The sequence below is a fragment of the Condylura cristata genome, unplaced genomic scaffold (genome assembly GCF_000260355.1).
Source record: "Condylura cristata isolate star-nosed mole 26May11 unplaced genomic scaffold, ConCri1.0 scaffold00008, whole genome shotgun sequence".
In the NCBI taxonomy this organism is placed as follows: Eukaryota; Metazoa; Chordata; class Mammalia; order Eulipotyphla; family Talpidae; genus Condylura; species Condylura cristata.
The window spans coordinates 8,708,888-8,732,957 of NW_004567109.1; the positions used below are offsets into that span (position 1 = coordinate 8,708,888).

Genomic DNA, 24,070 nt, shown 5'->3' on the forward strand with positions numbered 1-24,070 from the left:
TATATGCTGACCCATGCTGGATACTGTGAGATTCTCTCTTGGGTTCGCTTTCCTTTCTGCAACAATGAAATAAAATTGTGTGTTCTACTCAATTTTAGAATATGTGGAAGGGAAAACCCAAGTGTTTCCTTATCTCTGCCTCTGGAAGGTACACACTGACAGCTGGGGATTCTACCGAGTGCAGCGGCGTCTGTCTTTTCTGTTTACATGACTGCTGAAGCAAGCTTCTTCTAATCTGAATTTCACTTAGAGTTGGCCAGGACCCTAACTGATTTAAACTTCTCATCCAACACTCGGGCACCTACCTCGTGTCCAATATAGCCACCAGGTGGCTTTAAAATTTTTTTAAAAAAAACTTAAAATTTATGCATACAAGAAAGAGCTGGGGCACAGATTAGAGGTCCGAGGATCCACCAGAGACAGAGCACACAGGTGGATCTACTGAAATGTACTGCTGAGACAGGACAGGTCTACTGCGTCCTATGGGTCAGCTCCTTGGCTGGAAATTGAACTTGGCCACAGTGGCTGACAATAACTTAGGCACTGAGACTTAACCCCTGTGCCACCAGATAGGGCCTATATTGAGAATTTATAAATTCATTCTTATATTAATTTTAAGCCATATGAACAAAACCCAAAGCCTCAAAATTTTGATACTAATACTTAGCACAGCACCTAACAACCATACTTAAGAATTATTTGCAAATAGCTTAATTAAAACTAAAATTGTGTTCTAAATTATTTCTCCTCGATTTATCTATTTTCAATCCTGTATTTAGCTAAGGATTTAATTGAATATTAAGCACAAAAAACTAGAATCTATCATCTTGAAAGTAAAGCCTCTACTACCAAAGGATTTTTTAAAACCTCTTATTCATTAAACTACCAAGTCTAATGTATACAGGGTCATCATTTACCATTCACATCAGAATTCAAAAGCAAATACACTGGAGCTGTGTTTAAAAGTAAATGCAAGTTTGAAAAAAAAAACCAAAAAACCAAACCAACCAACCAAACCCAAACAAACCAACCAAACCCAAACTTGGTCAGGGCAACACTTAGTTACTTCTGGGGATGTACTATAAAGCTTAAATATAAGCTACAGTTCAGCAGCTTTTAAAATTTCATGTTTATTCATATTTTTCAAAATATATGTACATAAAAAAAGGAAGATTTACAACAGGAAAGATTGCCTTACATGCAACACAAATTCCAATGAACTCATGATGGGATCACACATGATTATGGATCGAATTCCAGCCAAGCTTCTCAAGTCCATTCCCGGCCACACTTCAGGCTGCAGACAGGATCCCAGGAGACAATGCAAGTGGAATGAATGGAACAAACATCTTTTGCCTCTGGCAGTACTCAAGGGGCCAGGAGATGTACACCAAAAAGTTTAAGACAATTAAAATGTCAAGTGCCACAGGGAGGATAAATGATAACCAGAAATCAGTATTTCTCAAGTAGAAAGCTAATACTATTTAACACAACTTCACAATACTAAAACAAATACAAATAAGAAAGGGTTAGGTAGTTGGGCTTCGTTTTTTTTTCTTTTTTTCTTTTTTAATATCTTAAAAAGGAAGCCACTTGTTTGATATTAAAAGTGCTATGGAAAGAAAGGAGGGGGAAAAAACCCAATCTGGAATCTAGTTTACTTTAGCAAATTGTTTTTCCACTTAACATTTCTATATTAGCAAAGATGTAACTCTCCAACCTTTCTTCATGAAAAAGGCAAATAGGAAGTGACAACTCATACTCCAAATATTAAAAAATATATTTAAACATCTGATCAAGAAGATTTTATGTTCTGATTTTTGGTAACACAGGTGACCAGAAATCACAAATTCAATATGTTCCTCTATTTCCCCTTCAGTCGAAAACCAAGTGGTGGAGAGAACTTGTGCTTGCTGTTAAGGGAATTCTGCAGTGTCCTGGGCTACTGACAAATACCTGGACATCGATCAATGTGAAAAGTAGCTCATAGGAGCCCAGCATCTTCAGAATAAAATGAAATCACATTTTTGGCTTATTCCCAAATCTAAGATGTCTCTGTTTACAGCTGGAGAAAGAGGGCTGGCAGAGTGGTTTTATACATTAGACTAAGTATTAAGTCTCCAGGCAGGAGGCTTTACAAGTCAGTCAGTGCTATACTGTCTCTTTTTAACGCCCACCATCTGACCAGCATCCTGTTCTTGATGCCTTCTACAAATATAAAACTCTTTGCAACTGTTCAGATAAAACTGAAAGGAAAAAAAAAAAAAAGGTTGGGTGGAAGGGGAAAAAAGGACAAATCTAATAATACAGTTCAGAAAAGTCCAGAATTATCGCAGAAATTAAAGTGACTGAGGGAAGGGACAGGCACCAAGAATAGCACCTGAAGCTAACAAATGCCTAAATTGGTTTATTTATGATCCCTCCCAACAATGTTCATTGGAAAGGGGGAAAAAGTAATTTTAAAAGCATCAAAGCTACAACAAATGCACACTGACCTTAGAAAATAAGATTTTTAAATTTCATCATGATACCCTTTTCTCCTATAAAATTTACTTTTTTGCTTTGAAAGATTTCTTCATGGTGGACTTGCCCTTGCCAGGCAATTTTACTTCCTTTCTCACACTGGTGGCAGGTTTCTTGGAAGAGCCACCACTAGGTTTCTTGATGACTGAAGGGGAGGGTCTGGCTTTCTTGGCAGGAGTTTTGGCCTTAGGAGGAGCTTTTTTGGGGAGGGGCCTAGTTTTACCCCTCTGAGAAGCTGGGACTTTAGGTGCAGGCTTGGAGCCTCTCTGTTTCACAGGTGCAGCCTTTCCTGATGACCTGGCTGGGGTTTTCTTCTGCAACCTGTGAGAACGAAAGAGCAAAGACAATTCCTTAGTATTTGAGAAATTCACTTTGCTAGGGTGAGGTGCTTCGCCAAGAAAGAAATAGCAGAGGTAGAAGAATGTAACAGACTATTATTTTACTGAGGCTTTACTGTCTGCTTATGCACAGAAGAACAGGGGTGCAGGCCAGAGGTGGGGTGAGTAAGGATTCACCAGAGACAGAGTGGGGAGCAGAACAGGCAGATCTACTGAAATACACTGAGGGGAGCAGAAGGCAAGATAGGTGAGGTCAGCTGGGGATCCCTCTCTGTGAGGGAGGTCCTACTACATGTTAAAACATCAACCAATTCATGCAAGTTTATACCTAATTCCACTATGTTTTTTCTAGGAAACTATGGAATTATTTTCTTTAAAAAGCCAGACAAACTGTGGAGGGTTGTGCATTATATGTATGACCGTATGACCAAAGAATAAACTGCATTTTTACAGTGCTTCATAAATTAACAGTCCCTGAATTTTCAAGACAAACTCAAATCTTCCACAAAGAACTTGAAGAGGGTTCTGAGTTATTAACACACTTTCACAGTTTTGCCTATTACTGCTATTTCCAACTCTACCATACATTCCCATACCTTCTCTTAGGTGGTGGCTCTTCATCCTCAGAGTCCTCTTCTGAGGAGTCATCTTCATCCTCATCTTCATCCTCATCTTTAGAATCATCTGTCTCTTTCTTTGGAAACAGAACTCCTGGGCTATGGAGGTGGGAAGTGACAATAAGGTAAAAAAACAAGTCCCACATAGGACAGGGAAACGTGCAACCAGAAGTTCTTACTAGTAGGACATTCCCTACTCCTTAAACAACCCTTGCCCAAACATCAAGTTAAATAACAATTTAACCTATTTTCTAAAATCTATTTTGAACACATGTAGAAAGTTAAAACAAATCCATAAAAGTTTCAGACCAAATTCCATTCCCTTCTTCCCTTAATAAAATGGATCCCCAATCATTTCTTTAGTAAACGATTATTTTTATGCCCCTGGGCTGTAACTACTCCTGTGCTAGGCACTGACTGGCAGGGACAGTCTTCAAGGCAGTGAACAATCTGTGCAGAGTCATTTTTGTCTTCAACATTTTTGGCAAAAGACCTCAAAGTATTATGACACCTGAACTGTTTCAAAATGTTTAGAGAAATTTAGTAAGGATTATCTTTGCCTTTAATGGTAGAAATTTTGATTCACTGATTATAATACACATTCAACCAAGTTAGCACTTGTTGGTGTTACACTTTACTGTTGCTGGAATGGGGATATTACAATACATTCATGACACTTTATTAGAAATGAAAAGTGTCAGAAAGCTATCGTATCACTGCACAGAACCGTGCCTGGCCTAGAGGAGGCAAACGATGCATTTCTGGTTCAATGAATTAAATAAGTATGTAGAAGAGACAGATTTTCTAATAAATATCCTTGTCCCTCGAGTATGGAGAAGGTGGTTCCTGGAAAAAGTCAATGTCCCTACTTGGTGCTGGATAATTACTGTAAGCCTCTAGTTACCTTGTTATTGTTTACATTAACAAAGAAATAAATGGTAAAATGATCAGCCAAGGGTCTCAAAGAATTCAATGTTTAACTTCAGGACCTGATGGATAACAGTAAAGTCCGGCAGGATAGCCTACATGCCCTGGTCTTAAATGTAAATCTTTTGCTCTAAAACAAAAATGCCTTAGTTTTTATTCTCAAGTATAGTATAACAGTAATTAAGAGTGAAATAAGTTAAGCTAAAACTGTTACAGAGAATATGATCTTAACCTTAGTGACTGATACTTCAACTTACAGCTGGACGCCTACCTGGGATAGTAGGGGAAACAGAGCTGGAAGGTGCCGCTGAACCCTTTGCCGGAGATCTGCTCCACCCACCCATTCTTCTCACACTTCTGCAAAGTTTTCTTCAGTAAATGCACTGAAGGAAAAACACAGGAATGAAAAAAAGTTAGTTATTCAAATTTGACAATTCTCTCAACCACAATCAGATGTACAACAATTTCACGTCTCTCACATACAGTAACTGATGTATGCTAAGTGAATCTTTGAGGTCAAAGGCATTCACACAACAATTCTTAAATGTTCACAAATTTAGCAAGAGTTAAATCATAACGCACAAGACTTTGGAGACCACTGTGTCAGAGTCCTCAAGTCACAGAAGAGGAGAAAGAACAGCGGATGTTAAGCGCACTGCCCTACAGTGGCATACTGATGGTTCACAGCTGACCTAGACTGAACTGCTCATTATGCCCATTCAAACATCTACCCAGCACCTGTAAGTACTGACAATTATCTAGAATAAAATCTATATACAGAGCCAACTTCTCATGAATCAGCCTCACCAATTCCTATCTTTCATAGAGACACATCAAGAACCTTCCCTTATAGTATACAATAACACGTATTACATGCATGCTAAAAATAGGTTAGTATTAAAACTTAAACATTACCTTTTCATTCAAAACAAGTCTCTACTTTACACTTTCTGTTATTACTAATTTCCCCAGTCTGCCCCCCCATACGCTAATAGCTCACTCAGAAAACACATAATCTCCCTCATCTGTATGAGAGAATGTTAAGGCAAGGTTCAAATCTCAAATCACCACCCCAGAGAGTAAATGTACTTTAATGAAGTAAAGTATTTTCTATTATAGAGCTTAAGGCAACAAGAAATAATCTAAGTAGCATTTTTTAAAAAACACTGCTTGGTTTTAAGGTGGAATTAATTGTCTTCATAATTATCAGATTTATCTAAGTAATAAAGATACGAAAAAACTTTACAGCAAAGTCAACTTCTGATTTTCAGTATACACTGTAAATTAAGGATAAGACTTTATTACTGTTAACTCTTTTTGAATATAGTAAGTTTGTAAAGGCGTTCCATCTTGGTTTTCATGGTGAGCAGTTTATGCTTTGTCATTGCTAATGTGATCCTGAGGGATTCTTCAGGAGATAACCCTCCAGTTCCACCTACCACGCCCAGCGAGTTCTTACTTTGATAGTTAGAGTTGGCTCCTGGGTGGTTCTCCAGGACATACTTCTTCAGAGCAGTGGTGGAGCAGGTCTTCGGCTCATTCATGGCAGCAATGGCAGACAAGATTGCATATTCCATCAGGCTTCCACCAAGCAGGGGTTTCTCCCCTGATTTCTTCAGCTGTTTTCCAAGGAGGAAGAGAAAAGCATCAAGACAACACTCTCCCAAAGCAGGTCAAGACAAGACTCCTCTGCACCAGGTGGGTCGGAGTTCCTGCATCAGCACAGATATGTTTTACAATGAATTGTCAGGTTAGGGACTTCCTTCCCCCATGTACAGGTGCTCAGTCTAACTGAGGAGGCCCAGCCCTGCAGCGGGGATTATCTCCTGCCATCTACCCTCCGTCCAAGTTAACCCAAAGAGGGCGACAGCTCTACCCAGCAGGTTGACTTGTTATCTCCTAGTAATTTAAGATTCTTTTGATGATACTCCCTTTGTCTGAATCTGAAAAAGGGGTAATTGTGAAAATAATAATTTCTTTAATGCTGTAAGAAAATGGGTAAAGGAAATTTGCTAAATATTTAGGGTATCTTACAGAAATCCCAAAGCATATTTCTGAGAACAGAGGCTGCCACTGATAAAATGGGTAAAGGGACAAAATCAGTGTTATTTTATTGTGATCGCAAAAAGTAATCCCAAACCTCCATCCCCCCATTCTGGGGTTCCTAAGACACTTCAGAAGATGTGCAAAGTCAAAATTATTCTCATGGTAATCCTAAGATGTGACTGGCCTTTTTCACTGTGGTGACTTGTGCAGTGGTGAGCAGCAGTATCTTACAGAGGCATAAAAAGGTACTAGCTGTTTCTTTTACTGTTATGCTTTGGGGTTAAACAAAATTCCAGTTTTACTTAGGAATATCTTTGACGAAGTAGTAAACATTATTTTACTATATCTCAACCTCAACCTAAGTATTTGTTGACTTTTGGTCAGTATCAAGTAACAATATAGACATTTGGAAATCATCTTACAATACTCTACACTTGCCCGTATCCCGTGAGAGTTGGGATTTTCTTCAGACACAACCTGAAATATAATCAGATACACGCTTTTTCTGTTTAAGACTTAAATGAAATAAGCGGTGATCCTCTGAATTTTTAGTTTTTGTCTTGGAAAATATACTTTTCATTAAAAATATTTATGCTAACATGTAATGGGTTTATCCTTTTTAAAAGAATTAGTAAACATTAAAAATGTTCCTGTTTTAGGGGCCCTCCCTGGTGGCTCAGCGGGTTAAAGCACAGCACTAAGAAGCTTAAGCCACTTCTGCATGATTTCGATCCCTGCCTGCCCTGGAGGTGATCCTCATGGTGTGGCAAACCTCTCCTGACCTACCCACTGCTCCCCTCAGCAGTGTACTTCATCCATCTGCCTGTTCTGCTCTCCACTCTGTCTCTGGTGAATGCTCTCACCCACTTCATCTCTGGCCTATACCTCAGTTCTGTATGAATAAATAAATATATCTTTAAAAAAAAAATGTTCCTGTTTTAATGTCTAATATGGTAAATACTGACAGTATATCCCATAGAAACATAAATTCCTGGGGGCCTTTTTAAGGATTCTTAATAAGTCCTTTTAGAGTATGAGAAGATCTTGAAATAAAAGATTTTGAGAACCACATCTTTTTGGCCTCTGACCTGGAATGTCCCAGAAGCACCTTTGCCAGTTATCTGTTCTAACTGGCCTCTCTCTACTGCTCTCTGCAGTGCATTCTTCAACAGCTGAGGCCTGCAGAGAAAACAAAAAAAAGTGCTAAATACCCTAATGATGGAAAAGATTTGAAGAAAAGTGATGCAGGATAATTCCCAAACCTAAAGTTCTGATACCTGTGGTATGCAGTACTTTGTTAAAATGAACAGTAACGTAGTAATTTGTCGGCACCATAATAAAAAGTTAAATGCTTTTATCCTTAAACAAAGACGCTCAGTCATTACCTGTGCATAGGGAACCATGTATCATACAGAACCAAACTACCCAACTTCCAGGGCACTCTAGAAACTTCCAACTATTACCATCACAGTACAAAAGCAACCATATTGTAATCAACCAAAGAATAATTTTCTTTTTTTTTACCCTTTTTATTCCATTCTGGATTTCTGAGATCCTAGATATTTTTAAAAAGTACATACATTCCTAGATCTTTTAAAAGTATACACACACATTAAAATCAATGAAGTCACTTTTTGTAAACCATTTTCTGAGGTAAGCCTCATCAAATACAATTCCATGAGTAAAAAAAGTGTCTTCTCAGTATCCCTCTATCTTGAGGATTAAAATTGGAAAAACAAAAACAAAAACACACAAAACTAGCTTATCAAAATCAAGAAGAAACTGAATTGTTATTCAAAACGTAAGAACAGTGTTGAAGCAAGAACTGCTTTGTCAAAGGGCAATTGTCTTAATGATGGGTGAGGAACCCCAGGTGCAGGGAGAAACCAACCAAGTTGACTTATGCTTAAAGGGGACTGAGATATGAACAAAAAAAGTCAGATTGAAAGGACTTTCAGGCTAACAATAGGTCAAAATCCTCCCTGATGGCTCATGGGGTTAAGTCTTAGCATTATGAAGCAATCAGCAGCCACTGCAGCATGAGTTCAATCCCTGGCCAGGGAGCTGACCCACACGGCATAGCAGACCTCTCCTGTCTTGCCCACTACTCCCCTTAACAGTGTATTTCAATCGGCCTGTTTTGCTCCCCACTCTGTTTCTGATAAATTCTCACATCCCCTTCCCACCAGCCCTTTTGGCCTACACACCAGCTCTTGTATGCAGAAATAAATAAGTCTTTTTTAAAAATCCAAGACACTAGAATTTTTCAACACAGCATCATATGCTTGAGAAGGAGCAGAAAAGATCTGATATTTTAATAGAATGTGAAAGCACAGAAATGACACTATCAAATCTTGTATATCCTGACACTCCAAACCAAAAACGAACTCCCAATTAAAACATTTCTTTAAAGATTTATGTATTCAAGAACTGAGGTACAGGCCAGAAGTGTGGGGCATAAGAGGATTTACCAGAGACAGAGTGGGGAGCAGAACAGGTAGTTGATTGAAATACACGGCTGAGGATGAGACAAGAGAGGTCTGCTGTACCATGTGGGTCAGCTCCCTGGCTGGGGATCGAACTCGTGCTGCAGCGGCTGTGGCCAGCTTCACAGTGCTGCACTTTAATCCTTTGCACCACCAGGGAGGCCCCACAAAAACATTTCTAAGACAGGCAGGTGACCTCTTGCATAGCTCCTCCTAGCAGTATACTTAATATATCAGCCTTTTCTGGTCTCAAAAAAAAAAAAAAAAAAAAAAAAAACCCCACAACAAAACAAGTATTTCCAAGGCAGAACTATTCCACTCAGTATGTGATTTATACCATGACCGAAAACATATACCCCCACTCATATAACGAGTATTGTCATGGTTATGCAGGAATACTCACACGATCTGGTCACTTCCCTGAAGGAATCTGAGATGATGAATACATTAATTAAGATAGAGAATAAGGATCAGAGTTGAACTATATGCAGAGAACCTACGAACATAATTAAGGGAGTGATTAAGCTATCAAATAACTTTTCTACTAGTTGCACTACAGTTTCTACAGATTGGCAGCTGGCACTATTAGCCAAATGCAACAAATGGGTCATGTTTGGATAACGACTGAAAAAAACGCACTGTATTGTTGGAAACAACTAAAGACATATGAACTTGACCTGTGGTTCCTGGACAATGTTAATTACTAATTTTACTGGGTCATGTTCTTTCCATATTTTTTGGATTCATCCTCATTTGCACTATTTTACTAATTCTTTAGTTGGGCATCCCCAAAATCACGTAGTCTTGGATGGTGATGCTGGTAGCATTTCATGACTGCACTGCGTACCACTGAACACTGGATACTTAAAAATACTCAGATGATAAAATCTCAAGTTTAGATAAAATCTTTAGTTCTATCACAATAAAAATTACTGGGCCTTCCTGCTGGCCAGGGATTATCAGCGCTGTCACCAGTACGGTCTGAGTTCAATCCCCAGTCACAGAGCTAAGCCACATATGGCTTAGCTCCTGCCTCGCCTGCTGCTCTCCTCAGCAGTGTGTTTCAGTACCGCCTGTTCTGCTCCTGACTCTGGTGAATCCTCTCACATGCCTTGCAACTCTCGCCTACATTCCCAGTTCCTGTATGCATAAATATATAAACCTTAAAAACAAACAACCAAAAGAAACTGTAAAAAGATAGTGCAAAAGGAAACAATGAAGACCACAAAAAGGAAAAAACTGCAAAAAAAGATTTTATTTCTATCTTAGCTGACAGTAACCCTCCTTTTCTATGCTACTTTTACTTTCTTAGGAAAAGGGGACTGCAGGAGTAACACAAGTGTCTGCAGGTTTCACGCTCAAGCCAGCACCTCATACCTGATGTCCACTCTAAGTTTAGGATAATACTGAGACACATATTTCCTTATGAGACTGTAAGACGCTTCTTTAGGCTCACACAGGCGAGTGAAGGCCAGTGGCAGGATATCCTCCAGTTTTACTTGTGGCTCTGGATCCACTGCAGCACTCCTCTTCTGGAATGGAACATCAAAATCATCAGCATGCAAACTATATGTTTTATTCAAACATTTTATGTTCAATCCAAGGATTTTCCTCACTTGACAGCCAAATTTAGAGAAAACTATTGCTGTTTCCCACACATCACAGTAGTATAAACTCATTAGTGTGACACTTTAATTGATAAGAAGTTCAGCTTCAGAAGAGGTTTCAATAAGAGGTACTACCTCTTATTTAATTTTATCGTTACAAGTAAACTATAAATGAAATTATGTATGTTGGGAGAATATTGTTATTTAAAAAGAAACTGGCTGAGGGTAAATTTTTGGGGGTCAATATTGGGTTAAAGTGTACTCTTACACTTTCAGTTTAAAAGATACTTCACAAAAAAGCAGTATAATTCAAACAGCTGTCCATAATTCAATATTTGAACATGGGCCCTGGGGCTGGAGTGCATGGATCTGCACATTTTATTTTACTCACTAGCTGGGTGTTAATGGGCTAATTACTTTTAATCTTTCTAGGTGTAAGTGGGATGACTGCACCTTGCAGAGTGCTTGCCACAAAGTAGACACTCACCACTGCTTTATTCTTCAGCATGTTGTGCTCAGCTAAACTGGTATAGACTTCTTACCTTTCTATTTCTGGATTTCTGAGGTGTTTTTCTTGATTTCTGAACCACAACAAAACTTCCAGAAGCACCTTTCCCTTTTACCTAAAGTAAATTAAATTTAATTATAATAACCTGTATTTTTATTGTAAATTACTCTGGTATTTGTGTTAATAAATTGATACTGGACTAGGCCAATTAGAGGGCATGATGATATCAGAGAACTAAAATAAAGTGCTATTAATCTCTTCCAAGACAAAAAACACAATGAAAAGTCAAGAGCTAGCTTGGATACTATTCAATACTGGACAAGTCTGTAAACCCACTAAATCCAGTTTCTCATCTACAAAATTTGGGAAGAATGCAATTATGGTATCATGTTAAACGGCTTGCTTACTATTCAAGCTCTTAACAAAAAAAAAAAAAAACAAAAACAAACCAAAAAACAAGACAAACAGCCTCTGGGTAAAATAAGGAGACCTATCACTATCTTGGAAGGAAGACTGTTCCTAAGTAAAAATTTAGAACCTACTTCATTATTACTGCATTTGGGAAAAACGTAACAATTTTTAGACATAGCCTGTGATGGTATGTATAAATCATGCCACATATTTCCAGTTTCCTAGGCACTTATAATGAATATAAATTGATACAAGATAATCTGAATCCTCCACATTTTAGTTTTACTTACACTGGTGTAGTATAGCAATCAAATGCTTGAAAAGTAGGGTGTTTTAACAAGAGGTTAAGAATCAGCACTATGAAGCTACTGGCCTCCACTGCAACTACCAGGGATGACCCACATGACACAGCAGACCTCTTCTGTCTCACTCGTTGCTCCCCTCAGCAGTGTATTTCAGTTGATCTGCTTGTTCTGCTCCCCAAGCTGTCTCTGGTGAATCCTCTCACCCCACCCCACCCACACTCTCGCATGTATAAATAAATAAAATAAATCTTTTTTAAGATTTATTTATTTATGCATACAGAACAAAAAAACAAGACAAACAGCCTCTTGGGGTAAAGGCCAGAGGTGGCGAGAGGTTTCACCAGAGACAGAGTGGGGAGCAGAACAGGCAGATCGACAGGGAGCAGCGGGACAGGAGAGGTCTGCCGCACTATGTAGATCACCTCCGGGGCAGGCGGGAATCGAACTCATGAGGAAGTGGCTTTAGCTTCTTAGTGCTGTGCTTTAACCCGCTGCGCCACCAGGGAGGGCCTAAATAAAATAAATCTTAAAAAAAAAAAAAAAAAAAGCTGAAATACTTTCAGCTCATTAACTGTTTAACCATCAAACTCTTGCCTGTAAGGCAAGAGTTACAAATGATATTTTCACAAAGAAAACCATGTCAGCTCATAAACTGTGCTTAATATATTATAATGCAAAATAGATCTTCAATCAATCAAAGATTATTTTAAAGTTTGTTTAAATATCAGTTTCATAGCATTTTGAGAAAGCTAGCACATACAGCAGCAATCTGTTTTACTCAGCAATGGACTCCCCGGAGCGACACACAGGAAATACTCAAAATGTATTTGTGAATGAAGTACCATTGCAAGACTCTAAGCAGTTTAAATGCCCGGTGGCACAGAATTATGTATTAACACAGCAGAAAGATATGAAAAAGAAAGGCAAGAGGATGTGGGAATGGAGTAAAAGAGGTCCTCAAAACCACCCTTATCACTACTTTCAGAGGTTGGTAGTTACTTCACATGCCTGAATATCTGAAGAGAGTGAGTTAAGATAGTTCATTCTAGCTTTAGATTTCTATGTTTCTAAGCAATGTTTCAAGGTACTATGCAAAGAAACATGGATTTATACCTGAAATCAGTATTGACTCTAGTCCTAGTTTCAGTTTACTAACCTACTCTGAGACTCCTCAGAGGCTTTAATAGTTTTAGATACCTTTAAGTTAAGGTGAACCTATCTGCAAAGCTAATTTAGTATGGTAACACATCTAGTCACATAAGTTACAGTTTAAAACTAGTAACAGCCATTCTCTTTTGTGTGGTTGCAAAAATAGGATGCCTTAACTCCACTCCTCATCTTTAGCACAACAGGAGCTCAAGTACAAACAGTCCCCAAAGAAAATCCAACTAAAAGTACAATAAGCTAGGAAAAAACTGCACATTCTATTCTGCTTCATCACCTATCTAGAATCAAACTAGGTTAAGCTTAAGCATTTCATCATCATGTTAGCTTATTTTTAATTAGACAAAGAAATATAAATGTTACTAAATTGGCCTTCACATAGTTGACACATGTTGGATACCTGTCTGATGACACCCCTGTTTAGTTCTCTCTTCAGTGCTTGCTTGAGGAGGTAGCCCCTCCTCTCCAGCTCCAGAGAAGGGTACTTGTGGATGATGTACTTTCGAATGGCAACCACTGATGCCCCACTCTTCTGGAAGCATGCCTGGAAAAGTAATCAGACCGTACATGTAGTCTCTATTAGCTTTTTTTCCATTAGAGAGTCAGACATGTTTTTAAAACATGTTATGAAATTATTTTGGAAGGGGGAGTGATAATGGATGATAAAATAGCAGGAAAACGAGCGGTCTTTCAGGACAGAGTTTTATCACGGCTGTGAAGAAATACAGCATTATAATTTTTCTTTCATGATAATTTAAAAATTGTTCAATACTCTGAAAGTTTCAACATGTGAGTAACATCCTGTCTGTTAACTAAAACCCTCTTTCCATTTTACTACTCTGTATCTGAAGACAAACCTAAAATCAAGAAAACAGATTGTTTTTCTTACTTGTAGGAGCAGAGATCTGGTCTGCTTTATGGCACACCAGGGCCAATACTTCTTCACAGATTTTACGTGAGTTATAGCCCAGGACATAAAGTAAATAACATAAAACTGGGTTTACAGATGGGAAAGGCTTAAAAGGAGTCTGGGTAACAGAGAGAATTATATAGCAATTCTGAGTGCCTCTTCCATTTCTATCCATTTAGTAGTCTAATGCCCATGACTTAAGTAGGTCACGATGTCACAAAGAAACTTTTTTTTAATGCTCTGCATTTCAAAGCAGCATCTATTATTTCTCTAATGACCCAAACCACTAATTTTATTTTGATATTTCTATAAACTGAACATAGCACTTATACTCTCGTTGGAAAAAGACTTAGTTGAACGTTATTTTTATCGATCAGGACAAACAACTTACTGTACAACATAAAATATGTTGCACTGATAAGGGTCATCTACTCAAAAAAAAAAACAACCTGACCAAGTATGACCTACTAAAGTTTACTCTTGATCTTATAAGTAAAACACAAGGCAAAGAAAAACAAGCAAAAGAACTCTCTTATTAAAAATAATCCCTGTTCCCGATAATGAAGATGAAGGTAGATGTTTTACTCTCACTGTTAAGCCTGCTCCTACAAACCTAGCCTGAGTGGCCACAAGGTAAAAATCTAAAAGAAATGCTACACAAAGAGAAAGAAATCTCAGGCCTCCCTAGTGGCACAATGGTGGTAGTGGTGGGGCGGGAGGGGTTTGTATTGCTTTTCCAGTTTATATGTCAGTGCGAATGACCACCAGGCTGCTCCTGTGTAAGTGAGTATATGTAATCCTTGGGTATAATGAGCTGTGTCTCTCTCCACCCATTTCTAATTCAGAACCTAGTGACGAGGCCCCTGAAAAGAGGAAGTCCATGACTTTTAACTCTTTTGATCATGTGATCATGTGAAATACTGTAAAATTAACCAGAAATATTTATACAAAAAAGGCAAGGTCAGATTAGAATATTAACTTAAAAAGTTAAAACAAGAAAAGTACAGCCAATGATCACATGTGCTAATGAATACTAAAAGATTTAGAGCCAAGTATGTGGGATATTTTTTCCAAGTACCTTGGAATGTGCAGGTGATGAAGCAAAGTAGTAGGTTTATAAAGAATTTTTTATAGGCCAGGTATAAAAGTTAATCATTATCAATATTAGACACTCATCTTTGAAGAAAAACCAGAAGACACTTAAACAAACAAAAAAGAATTCGGTTACCCTGAATCACAATTAGAGGTCATAAAAACACAGATCCCATTTGTCTTATTCTAAGATGTATCACTTGTAGGGTCACCTGACACAGAAGGCTCTTCAGGGTTTGTAGGATGAATTAACACTATCAATCATCAAATAAAAATTACACTTAAAACAATAAGCTGAGTTGAAAACTAAAGATAAGTTACAAATACCGCTATAGTAAATTAAAAAACAAAAACAAAAATAAAACAATGTACTCCAAAACTTCACAATGGCTTTTTTCTTATTAAAGTCTTTTAGGAAGCAGAGCAAGATTTCTGATGTTTGGATAGGGTAAGCCATTTTCAAATAACCAAAAGATGAACACCATAAATCCAAGATGAACCACTTTAAACAAGACTTGCCTCAATGGCCTCAGTGAGGATGGCATCCATCTTGGGACGGGGGGTGGAAGCCATCGGTGTTTGTTTCTGGGCCCTTGCCAGCTGGCTTGCAGAAAGAGTAGCCCAGGAAGGAATTGTTTTTTTCACTTTCTTCTCCTTTTCTTTAGAATGATCTTTCTCACTTTAAAACAAAGACTTGTTATTATGCAAGACAAACTCTTCTTAAAAGGTATAAAGTCAGAAACAGGAAAAGCCTGGGAAGGGATAAAAATTAATGGTTTAATTTATTGACACGTTAAGGTGGTATGTGAAATAAGCAACTTTTACACAATAAGACATTAAAAAAAAATTGTTCTGTACATAAGCCAAAAAGGCATTATTCTCTTTGGAGCATAAGAGTCACATAAATTAACACCGATATGAAGGCTTAGTACATTAAAAAAATAAGAAATTTAAAATGCATTCCAGTAACAACCACACAAGTGTAATTTGGTACCACAGAGAGAACTTAAAAGTTTAAAGTCAGAAAACCTACATTTGAGTGTTAGCTCAAGTTAGCTATATGATCTAAGCAAGTGACCTTCTCAGTCTCTTCAACTATAAAGTGGTAACAAAATAGTTACATCTATTTGGTCATATTAAAAGTAATATACCAAATTAATTTCACAAGGTTGCTGTAAAAATGGTAAGATTGTATATTAAAGCAATTTTGTGAGCCATAAAGCATTATGCAATTTTAATCTAATACCAATTAAGAATGGAATGAATACTACTAGCTGTCTTGCAAAAATTTTTAATTAAAAAAGAATTACCAGTGGATTGTACAGATATGTGCAAACTTACTTTCTGATTCTCAAACTCACCCTGCAATTGAATACTTTATCAAATATATACAGTTTTAGGTCACTCAAATAATGGCTTGGTCAAGACTGGTGTTTTTTAACATAAGCACATAAAAGTAGCTCACTTCTGGCACAGAGGTAGCAATAAAATGGTGAAGGTTAGAATTTTATAGACATGCTTCAATTTTACTGAAATTTTGTCAATGTATTTAAAGTATCAGACACTCCTAAAAGGAATACTAAGCACAAACACACATCACACAAAGTTGAAAGGAGTGAATTCTGGATCACTCATACCATTGTTCTGCTGACTGCCACACCGTGACAGGTCACAGGACTAGCTACATAGCAACTGAGCTTGGGTGATTTTAGAAAGTGAATCCTGTAAGTAGTTCACATGGTGCATAAACCTTGGTACTGACACTTGAAAGCAATCTGACCTATAACCCATTTCTGGAGTCTTCAATTATGAGTAGTAAGAAGGCAAAACTCCTTACTCTTTCTTGGCTTCCTCAGAAGACTTGTTTTCTTCCTTCTCTTCATTCTCAGGCTCCCCCTTTGGCTGCTCTGTCTCACTGGATGTAGCAGGTGGGGTTTCATTCTCTTGTTCTTCTACAGTGGAAACAGATTCCTCTGAACTTATATCTGGTTCTAAAAAGTCAGGTAAGTAGAATTGCATCAAGTAGATATATTAGAGCCTGAGACAATAAAAGGGTCAAAGTTTATCTTATTAATCTTATTAAATGAAATGTCCCAACCAACATATTAATTCTAAGATAAACAACAAATAGCTAAGTGTGGGGGGAAGTTTTCAAGCTCAGTGTCACTCAAGTTACCTATTCACAGCTGGCTGTTTATCAGATCATAATGTAAGAAAAGATGGACCAGAAAATAACATAGAAAATGAAATTTATCCTACTCCAAATCAATTATCTTGATTGTTCTCAGCAATATTAACAATGAGACTTAAAACTAAGAAACTGGTCATTTTATAACTTGACAGACAAATTTAAGTGATGAAATAAGAAACAGAAAATTAGCAAATAAGTTATATGTAATATCTACATACAAGGAGAATTAAAAAGGTCATTTTCTTCCTATAACCTAGTCACGTCATTACAAGTGCTAAAGGAATTTCTAGCTTTTCAACAATTAAAATTCTAAATCATGATAAATTTTGTATTGGTCAACTACCCTTCGCAAATCTCACCCTGGATCATGTTCTCCAACCAGACTGTGTATAAGGTGAAAATCCTCCTTTACATGTTCAGTCAAAATCAGAGCATTTATAGAGTCAGATACACCTGGAGTCAAGTTCAGTCTTTTTAACTTCCTAGCCTGATATCTTAGGGGAAGTTCTTTGGTATGTCCCAGCCTCAGCAACCTTACCCCACAAAGGTATTACAAGGACCACATAAAATGTCTTAGGAAAAGCCTATGGATCAACACTTGTACCACGTGGTGTTTCGCATCCCTTCAAACGCCTGCTGCTCCCAGGACTGCTCTGTAAGGTTCTTTTAGAACTTCAGTCTCACAGTGAAATCTGGGGATACAGACAACTGTATGATGTGTTTCTATCATGATGTATCCTTTACTGGCCCTCATCCTAATGCTCTGACCTGACCCCTGCACCATGGGTAACAACTTTCTATCAGTTTGTCATACGTTTATTCACTGCTCTGTTCTAAAAGGGGCAAACAGTGGGGTGAGGGTGGGGTGGGACGGGGCATTAAATAGGGCAAAACGCTAAGAACTATTACTAGGTTTTACTGTAATTGTAAATATACACACTCAACTTTACATTATTTCTTCTTCTTTAAGAATTATTGCTTAATCTCACATAAAAGTTCAATAACTCAACAGATACTGAGTATTCAATACATACAAGACACTGTTTTGACTTACTAACTATTGAACCTGCCACTGTGTGAAATTCAGGACTCGTACAATTTAAAGTTAAGTCTAATTATTTCCATGTACAAGGTACTATAATTCCATAGATGGAAAAGTAACCAAACATACAGCTTGTCAAGCGTCTTTTATAAATTCGTGGGTGACTTCTGTCTTACTTACCTGAACCTCGTGGCATGCATTCTCAAAACTAGTTATTAGTGATTGAGTAGCTTTAGTCAGTTATCAAACACATGGAATAAAGATGAGCTACCAAGTGGCTGCTCTCAGTGTTGGATAAAATAACCAATTTTCAACTCACCAGCCCCCATTAAAAAAAAAAATTCTGATTCCCATGACTGCTAATCACCTTAGACCAGGATGCCCAAATAGTCACTTGAAGATTCTGAGACAAAGCCCAGGCTGAGCTGGAAAAGAGCACAGCCCTGGTGCATCAAAGGGGTAAAGGTGGCAAGGCTGTCAGTAAATGGGCCTAATGGCCACAGCGGGTGCTCTCCCTTGGCAAACTTGAGGTAAAAAGCAAGGGAGAAAAGAGAAAAAGAAAAGCTCAAGGAGGATGGGGAGGAGGAGGTCAAAAGACTATGACAGGGTAAAGAAGGGGTGATTAGAGATGCCATAAAAAGAGCATTAGTACTCCAGGCTGGGGGGCGGGGGGAGAGGCGATCTACATTTCTCTCTTTTATGTTCCCACCTCTGACAATCTTCTTTCCACCTACGTCAACGTTATAAACCCATGTTCTGCCTGCCCCTTTGCTTAAGGCCCAATGAGGGCCATTCCTGGTATCACAGCTGCTTCAGCACAAGTTTGCTCCCCAGTCAGGGAGTGACCGACATGGTGCAGCTGACTTCTCCTGTCTTGCTCCCCTCAGCATTGTACTTCGTCAGTCTGCCTGTTCTGCTCCCCATTCTGTCTCTGGTGAATCCTCTCACTGCCTCTGCACCTCTGGCTTGTTTCCCAGTTCTGTATGCACAAATAAACAAATGTTTATAAAAAAAAAGGTCCAATGATTTCTGGGTGAGAGCTCCCCTTCCACCTGAGCCACCCCAAAAGCCTAAATCCTCTGTTCTCCAGTCTTCATCCCCTTAACATTTGTATGCCCACAAGTTACTTTTAGATTTTTCCTGTTGACTCCAACTATTTTTCTCTTTTTAACTCCAAGAGCATGAGCTGTTCACCTTTGAAAGTTCTTCAGGGTCAATATGATATTTGCTATTTTGCCCACATTGTCTGGAAATAACATACCAACAGGTAACACCTGTCTCTTTAGATGTTTTGCTAAAATACTCAGTCATGAATGTGCAAGAGAATTTATGGGACATTCCACATTTGAGTAAAAGCTTGCCACTTTGAGTTGTGTCACCACTTGACTTTACCTGGTTTTTCTTCCTCCCCTTCAGCAAGCTTGCTTTTGGGAGGAGTTTCCCGGGTAGAATTTACAGCTCGACGAATCGGCATGGTGCTATCTTCTACCTTCTAAGAAAAGAGATGGCCATAATCACACATGTGTGCAAAATTCCTGCTTCTCTCTTTTTCAAGGGGCTTAAGTGGGTGTCAGGAGATGTATGAGAATTCATCAAGCTGACTCCAAGATCTGATGTAAATTACTTTTAACAATTTTTTTGAAGTGAAATATGGTTTTTAAGAAGTACTTTTCAAAGTATTTTATTTTAGCTAGAAATTCAAATGGAACAAATAATTACACTTGATTTGCAACAAATTTAGAAGGTTTTCTAAGGAATTTGTGGGGAAAGGGAAGACAAAAAGAACTTTGTATCTATTTGATTTTTTTCAGAATCACAACCCAGATTCCCCAGAGTAGGGAAAGGAACGTGTACCAAGAAGGACCCAGAAGGGCCTGAAGTGAGGGACTGATCCAAGAGTGAGCTTCAAGAATGTGTCAGCCCCTACCTCACCTAACTTGTCCGCGTGGATCAGCTGAGCTCCTACTATAAGTGGGAGTGCCTTAGGATGGACGAGTTCACCTTGAGACGTATCAGTCGCCATTTAAAATAATTTCTAGGCCCGAGTACAGGTTACACTCTGAAGCCTCTGCTGTTTACCACAAGGATTTTTCCTAATGGTTTCAGTGTGGTGAAGAGTCAACCTAAAGCACAGAAAAGACCTGGTGTGAAGATTAACAAAGAAAACTAATCTAAAACGTCTAAGTTTAACACACATCCAAAGGGAAAAATATTTAACTATAAAACTTAAGGGACGGATGACTTGGTCAGTTATCATTCGGAAAGACAAAATGGCTATCAAAATAAGGACTACGTAAAGCGCGGCAAATGCACAAGCTGCAGCGGCTGTTGCACCTTCCACATGAGCAAAGGCAACAAGGACAAGAAAGCCCCTGAGGAACCTGAGCCCATCCCCTCCTGCTACCTTGAGGAGCCCAGAAAGGACAGAATAAGGAGACTAAGGAACAGTTTAGTTTGTTTACTCAAGATCAATTTACTAAAGAGAGAAGGTTTTGTTATTGTTCTCAAAGGAATCAGGAAAATTAAATATAACCTTAACACGCCACTGCCACTCGAGAATACAAGGACAAAAAAACCTCGAAGAACATGGCATCCTAAGAGCCTCTAGACCCAGAGCGGCAGAGCTAGACCATCCTAGGAGAACAGGGTGCTTCCTAAGACTCATTTGTCATTTTTTTATGTAAACAAACTAGCACAGAACAAAGGACATAAATATTCGAAGGTAAAATCCACTCACTCAAATTACCTGGTAATACTCCCTAAAAACCTCACCTGGGACTCAATGACATTTTATAATAAAAATCCATCAATGCAAGAAAATGAGTGGTAGCTAGTAGACATGAAGGAAGACTAGAGGAATGGTTAGTCTTTCAACTTGTACTTGAAGCTCTGAGCCTGCCAAGGAATTTACAAGCTTTACCTTGTCAGGTAATAGTCACAAGTTGCAACAACTGGGAAAAATCCAAACATTTATGGGGAAAATCTCTTTATGGGAACAGCAACAACAATGTCAAGATTTGGGAATTGTCAACAAGTTGCAAGGAAAGGCAACGGAGAGAATTAGAGATAGTGCAATGCAATAAAAGTTACTATCGAGCAAATCAGGAATCCCCAGAAATACTTTAAAATTATCATCAATGGTTATAAAAACTACCTAAAATGCCGATATAACAATTCACTTCAAAGAATTGTAAAACACAGAAGTAAAAACAGCTGTTTTTTGAAAAGTGAAAAGGCCAACTTTTAAATCACTATGTTTAGGTCTGTGAAATCTAAAAATCTATCCCAGTTATAATCTTAACATATAAATCTGCTCATTTATCCAATTAGCGCTTTCTTGGTAATATACTTCCTGTAATTGAAAAAATCCAAGCAAATTTGCTGGTATTTTTACATGTGAACATTCTACAGAAGTTTTTTTTTTTTTTTGGTAAAGTGATACTGCTAATTCATCTTTCTTAACCATGATAATACGTGCTAGGTTGAAAACACTACTGTGAAGTCAACATAATCTACAAGATTCCTTGGTCATGGGGTATCATACAAAAACACTTTCCCTGGGCCCTCCCTGGTGGCGCAACGGGTTGGGATGCAGCACTGCAAGCTAGCCAGTCACTTCGAGCGAGTTCAATTCCTGCCCCGGAGGTGACCCACCTGGCAGGGCAGACCTCTCCAGGCCCAACCTAAGCAGAGTACTTTCTCCGTCTGGCTGTTCTGCTCCCCACTGTCTCTGGTGAATCCTCTCACCGCCCCTGTACCTCAGTTCTGTATGAATAAATAAATCCTTAAAAATAAAAATAATCACCAGCTTTTCAAGTCAACTGTAATTCAAAACTAAAAGCAAGCTAAAAAGGGAGCAGCACAGCACAGAAAGCTACTTTAAAGCCAAAGTGATAAAACTGACAAAAACTAAAATGAGGGCAACAACAAGTACATGGTCCAAAAATACACGAGGCATCTTTAACCTAAGAAGAACGACAGTTTAAATCAGGCCACATAAAGGAGTGTGCCCAAACCAGAGTAACTGTGAAGCTGGTTGGTCTGCCAATGTCCCTACCCTGCATGGCCAGGACACCTGTAGATTATGTTGATGGACATCTGATCAGCATTTTCAGTCTAGTTCATGTTATCATGGTTAAGAACAATGACATCTGATAGTACTTACTACATTCAGTACATGTGAAGAATATTTAAAATTTAAAAACACTTCTGACATTCTCCTTAAACCTCCCAGTTCCACCCTCATTCACTAATCTCGCCTCCTACTGCTCTCCCAACTCCAAACACGGAGACGGTCTCAAAATACGTCTGCTTGCTTATTTATTATGTACCTCCCAAAGGGCTGTAAGCACTACAAGGGCCACCACCGTGTTCTCGGCATCAAAACCAATGTCTCATCCATAGTGGCTGCTGGATAAATAACGGGGAAAAATGTTGAATGAACACTGATAGTGCTTTTACATTCAGTATATGTGAAAAACACTTAAAAATGAGACCCTAGGTTATTTGGAATATGTTAAGCCAAGCTTTGCCTCAGCTCTGAATTTAGTAAAGGTTGTGGAACTTAAGGCTTCATATTTGGTTGAGTAGTGAGTTATTAAATAAGTTCACTGTTCGTTACAGAGTTAAAACCATATATAGTTATTTCATGCTGCCTTCGTGTCCCACTGCACCCATGTACTTTTTAGACCCCCACACTTACCCTGTTGTCAATTTTATCTAGTTGGTGACTGAGAACAGCACTGAAAACTGGGTGGGTACTCAATGAACATTTTTACTTGAGATCTTGTATGTGTTAAAACAAATAATCTGAGTGTACCTGTGGTTTATGTGGCCCCTGTGATCATCGGATTGTTTTTGTTTACTAAGCTTAATGTTAGATTTACAACGCAAAGATAGGCTTTTGTCAAATTGGTTTTAAGGGAGTTAAAAGGACTGTAGAGATAAAAAGTCCAGATAATTTATTTGTTGTATGTTAAGAGAAAACAATAGAAAAGTAAGTAGCTTTTAATAATGTATTTGAGTTTTGGGATATTCTTTACAATAGACATTTAAGGGAAAGTACTACTACTTCATGTTTTACCATAAAAGGTATGTAAGACGTTATCACTATATGCCACCAGCAAAGCTTAACTACACACATCAAATTGTTAACCTATCTGCAATCTTTCACTATGTTCACACTAAAAGGTCGTAGTCACAAAAAGCACGTTCATAAAACTCCTTCTCCCCCTTTCATACTCCACTAACTCGGTATGTATTTAACCCACGTCTATCTTGGGGCCAGAAGTGACAGACGTTACCCGGCTCGGGCCGAGATAACCTAAGCGGCTAACCGGTTGAAGATTCCCCTCTACACACGGAGAGCTCCGGTCCTGCCCTCAACCTTCCCAGCAGGCTTGAACACACAACTAAACAAAAAAAAACCCCTTTCAAACGTTCCTTGTACCTCGACAGACCTAACACTCAACTTTTCAAAGGTGCAATAAAAACTTTGAAGGCTCCTAACAGTGTTATGCCTACGCCAGATTAAACGAGATTAAAAGAGCTTCCAAAGTAAAACTGCTCATGTCAATGGCACCCTCCGGTGCTTTGCTCTCAAGGTCCCAGGTGAGCGCCTAGAAGCTTTTCTAACCGGACTCTGACTTCAAAGCCCCGTCAGGAAGCACCACACTGGGGCCGGCCGCGCCCGGCCCTCCGCCAGGTTAAGCGGCCGGCCCTCGGTCGCAGCGCTCAGAGCTGGGGCTCTCGCTTCACAACCCGCCTCCACCTCTCCACCAGGGTAACGTTCACAAGTTAGACTTTAGGAATCAAAAACCACATCGTCTGAGGTGCGGTGAGGAGCAAGCTCTAGGAACGCCACAGGGGAACAGAAAGCTCGCGGCCGCGCCGCAGCGGCAGCG

General features: G+C 38.7%; 1 protein-coding gene across 1 annotated transcript; it reads right to left on the reverse strand.

Annotated features, from left to right (window-relative positions):
* Positions 1 to 1,116: 1,116 nt before the first annotated feature.
* HP1BP3 (heterochromatin protein 1, binding protein 3) lies at positions 1,117 to 21,839 on the reverse strand. The gene is made up of 13 exons (XM_004678572.2): positions 21,822 to 21,839; positions 20,095 to 20,290; positions 19,560 to 19,659; positions 16,772 to 16,925; positions 15,454 to 15,613; positions 13,333 to 13,476; positions 11,087 to 11,167; positions 10,315 to 10,469; positions 7,540 to 7,630; positions 5,865 to 6,024; positions 4,677 to 4,788; positions 3,458 to 3,577; positions 1,117 to 2,844 (listed from the first exon to the last, which is right to left on the reverse strand). The coding sequence occupies exons 2-13, from the start codon at positions 20,188 to 20,190 to the stop codon at positions 2,550 to 2,552; spliced, it is 1,668 nt and encodes a 555-aa protein (XP_004678629.1). The 5' UTR covers positions 20,191 to 20,290; positions 21,822 to 21,839; the 3' UTR covers positions 1,117 to 2,549.
* Positions 21,840 to 24,070: the final 2,231 nt, after the last annotated feature.

Excerpts from the sequence above, each read along its gene's own strand:
- HP1BP3 (XM_004678572.2), bottom strand. The coding sequence starts at position 20,190 with ATGGCGACTGATACGTCTCAAGGTGAACTCGTCCATCCTAAGGCACTC. Across the intron at positions 6,025-7,539 it reads GTGCTTCTGGGACATTCCAG|CTGAAGAAATCAGGGGAGAA; the intron begins GTCAGAGGCCAA and ends CTTGGAAAACAG. Across the intron at positions 3,578-4,676 it reads TGTTTCCCCTACTATCCCAG|CCCAGGAGTTCTGTTTCCAA; the intron begins GTAGGCGTCCAG and ends CCACCTCCATAG.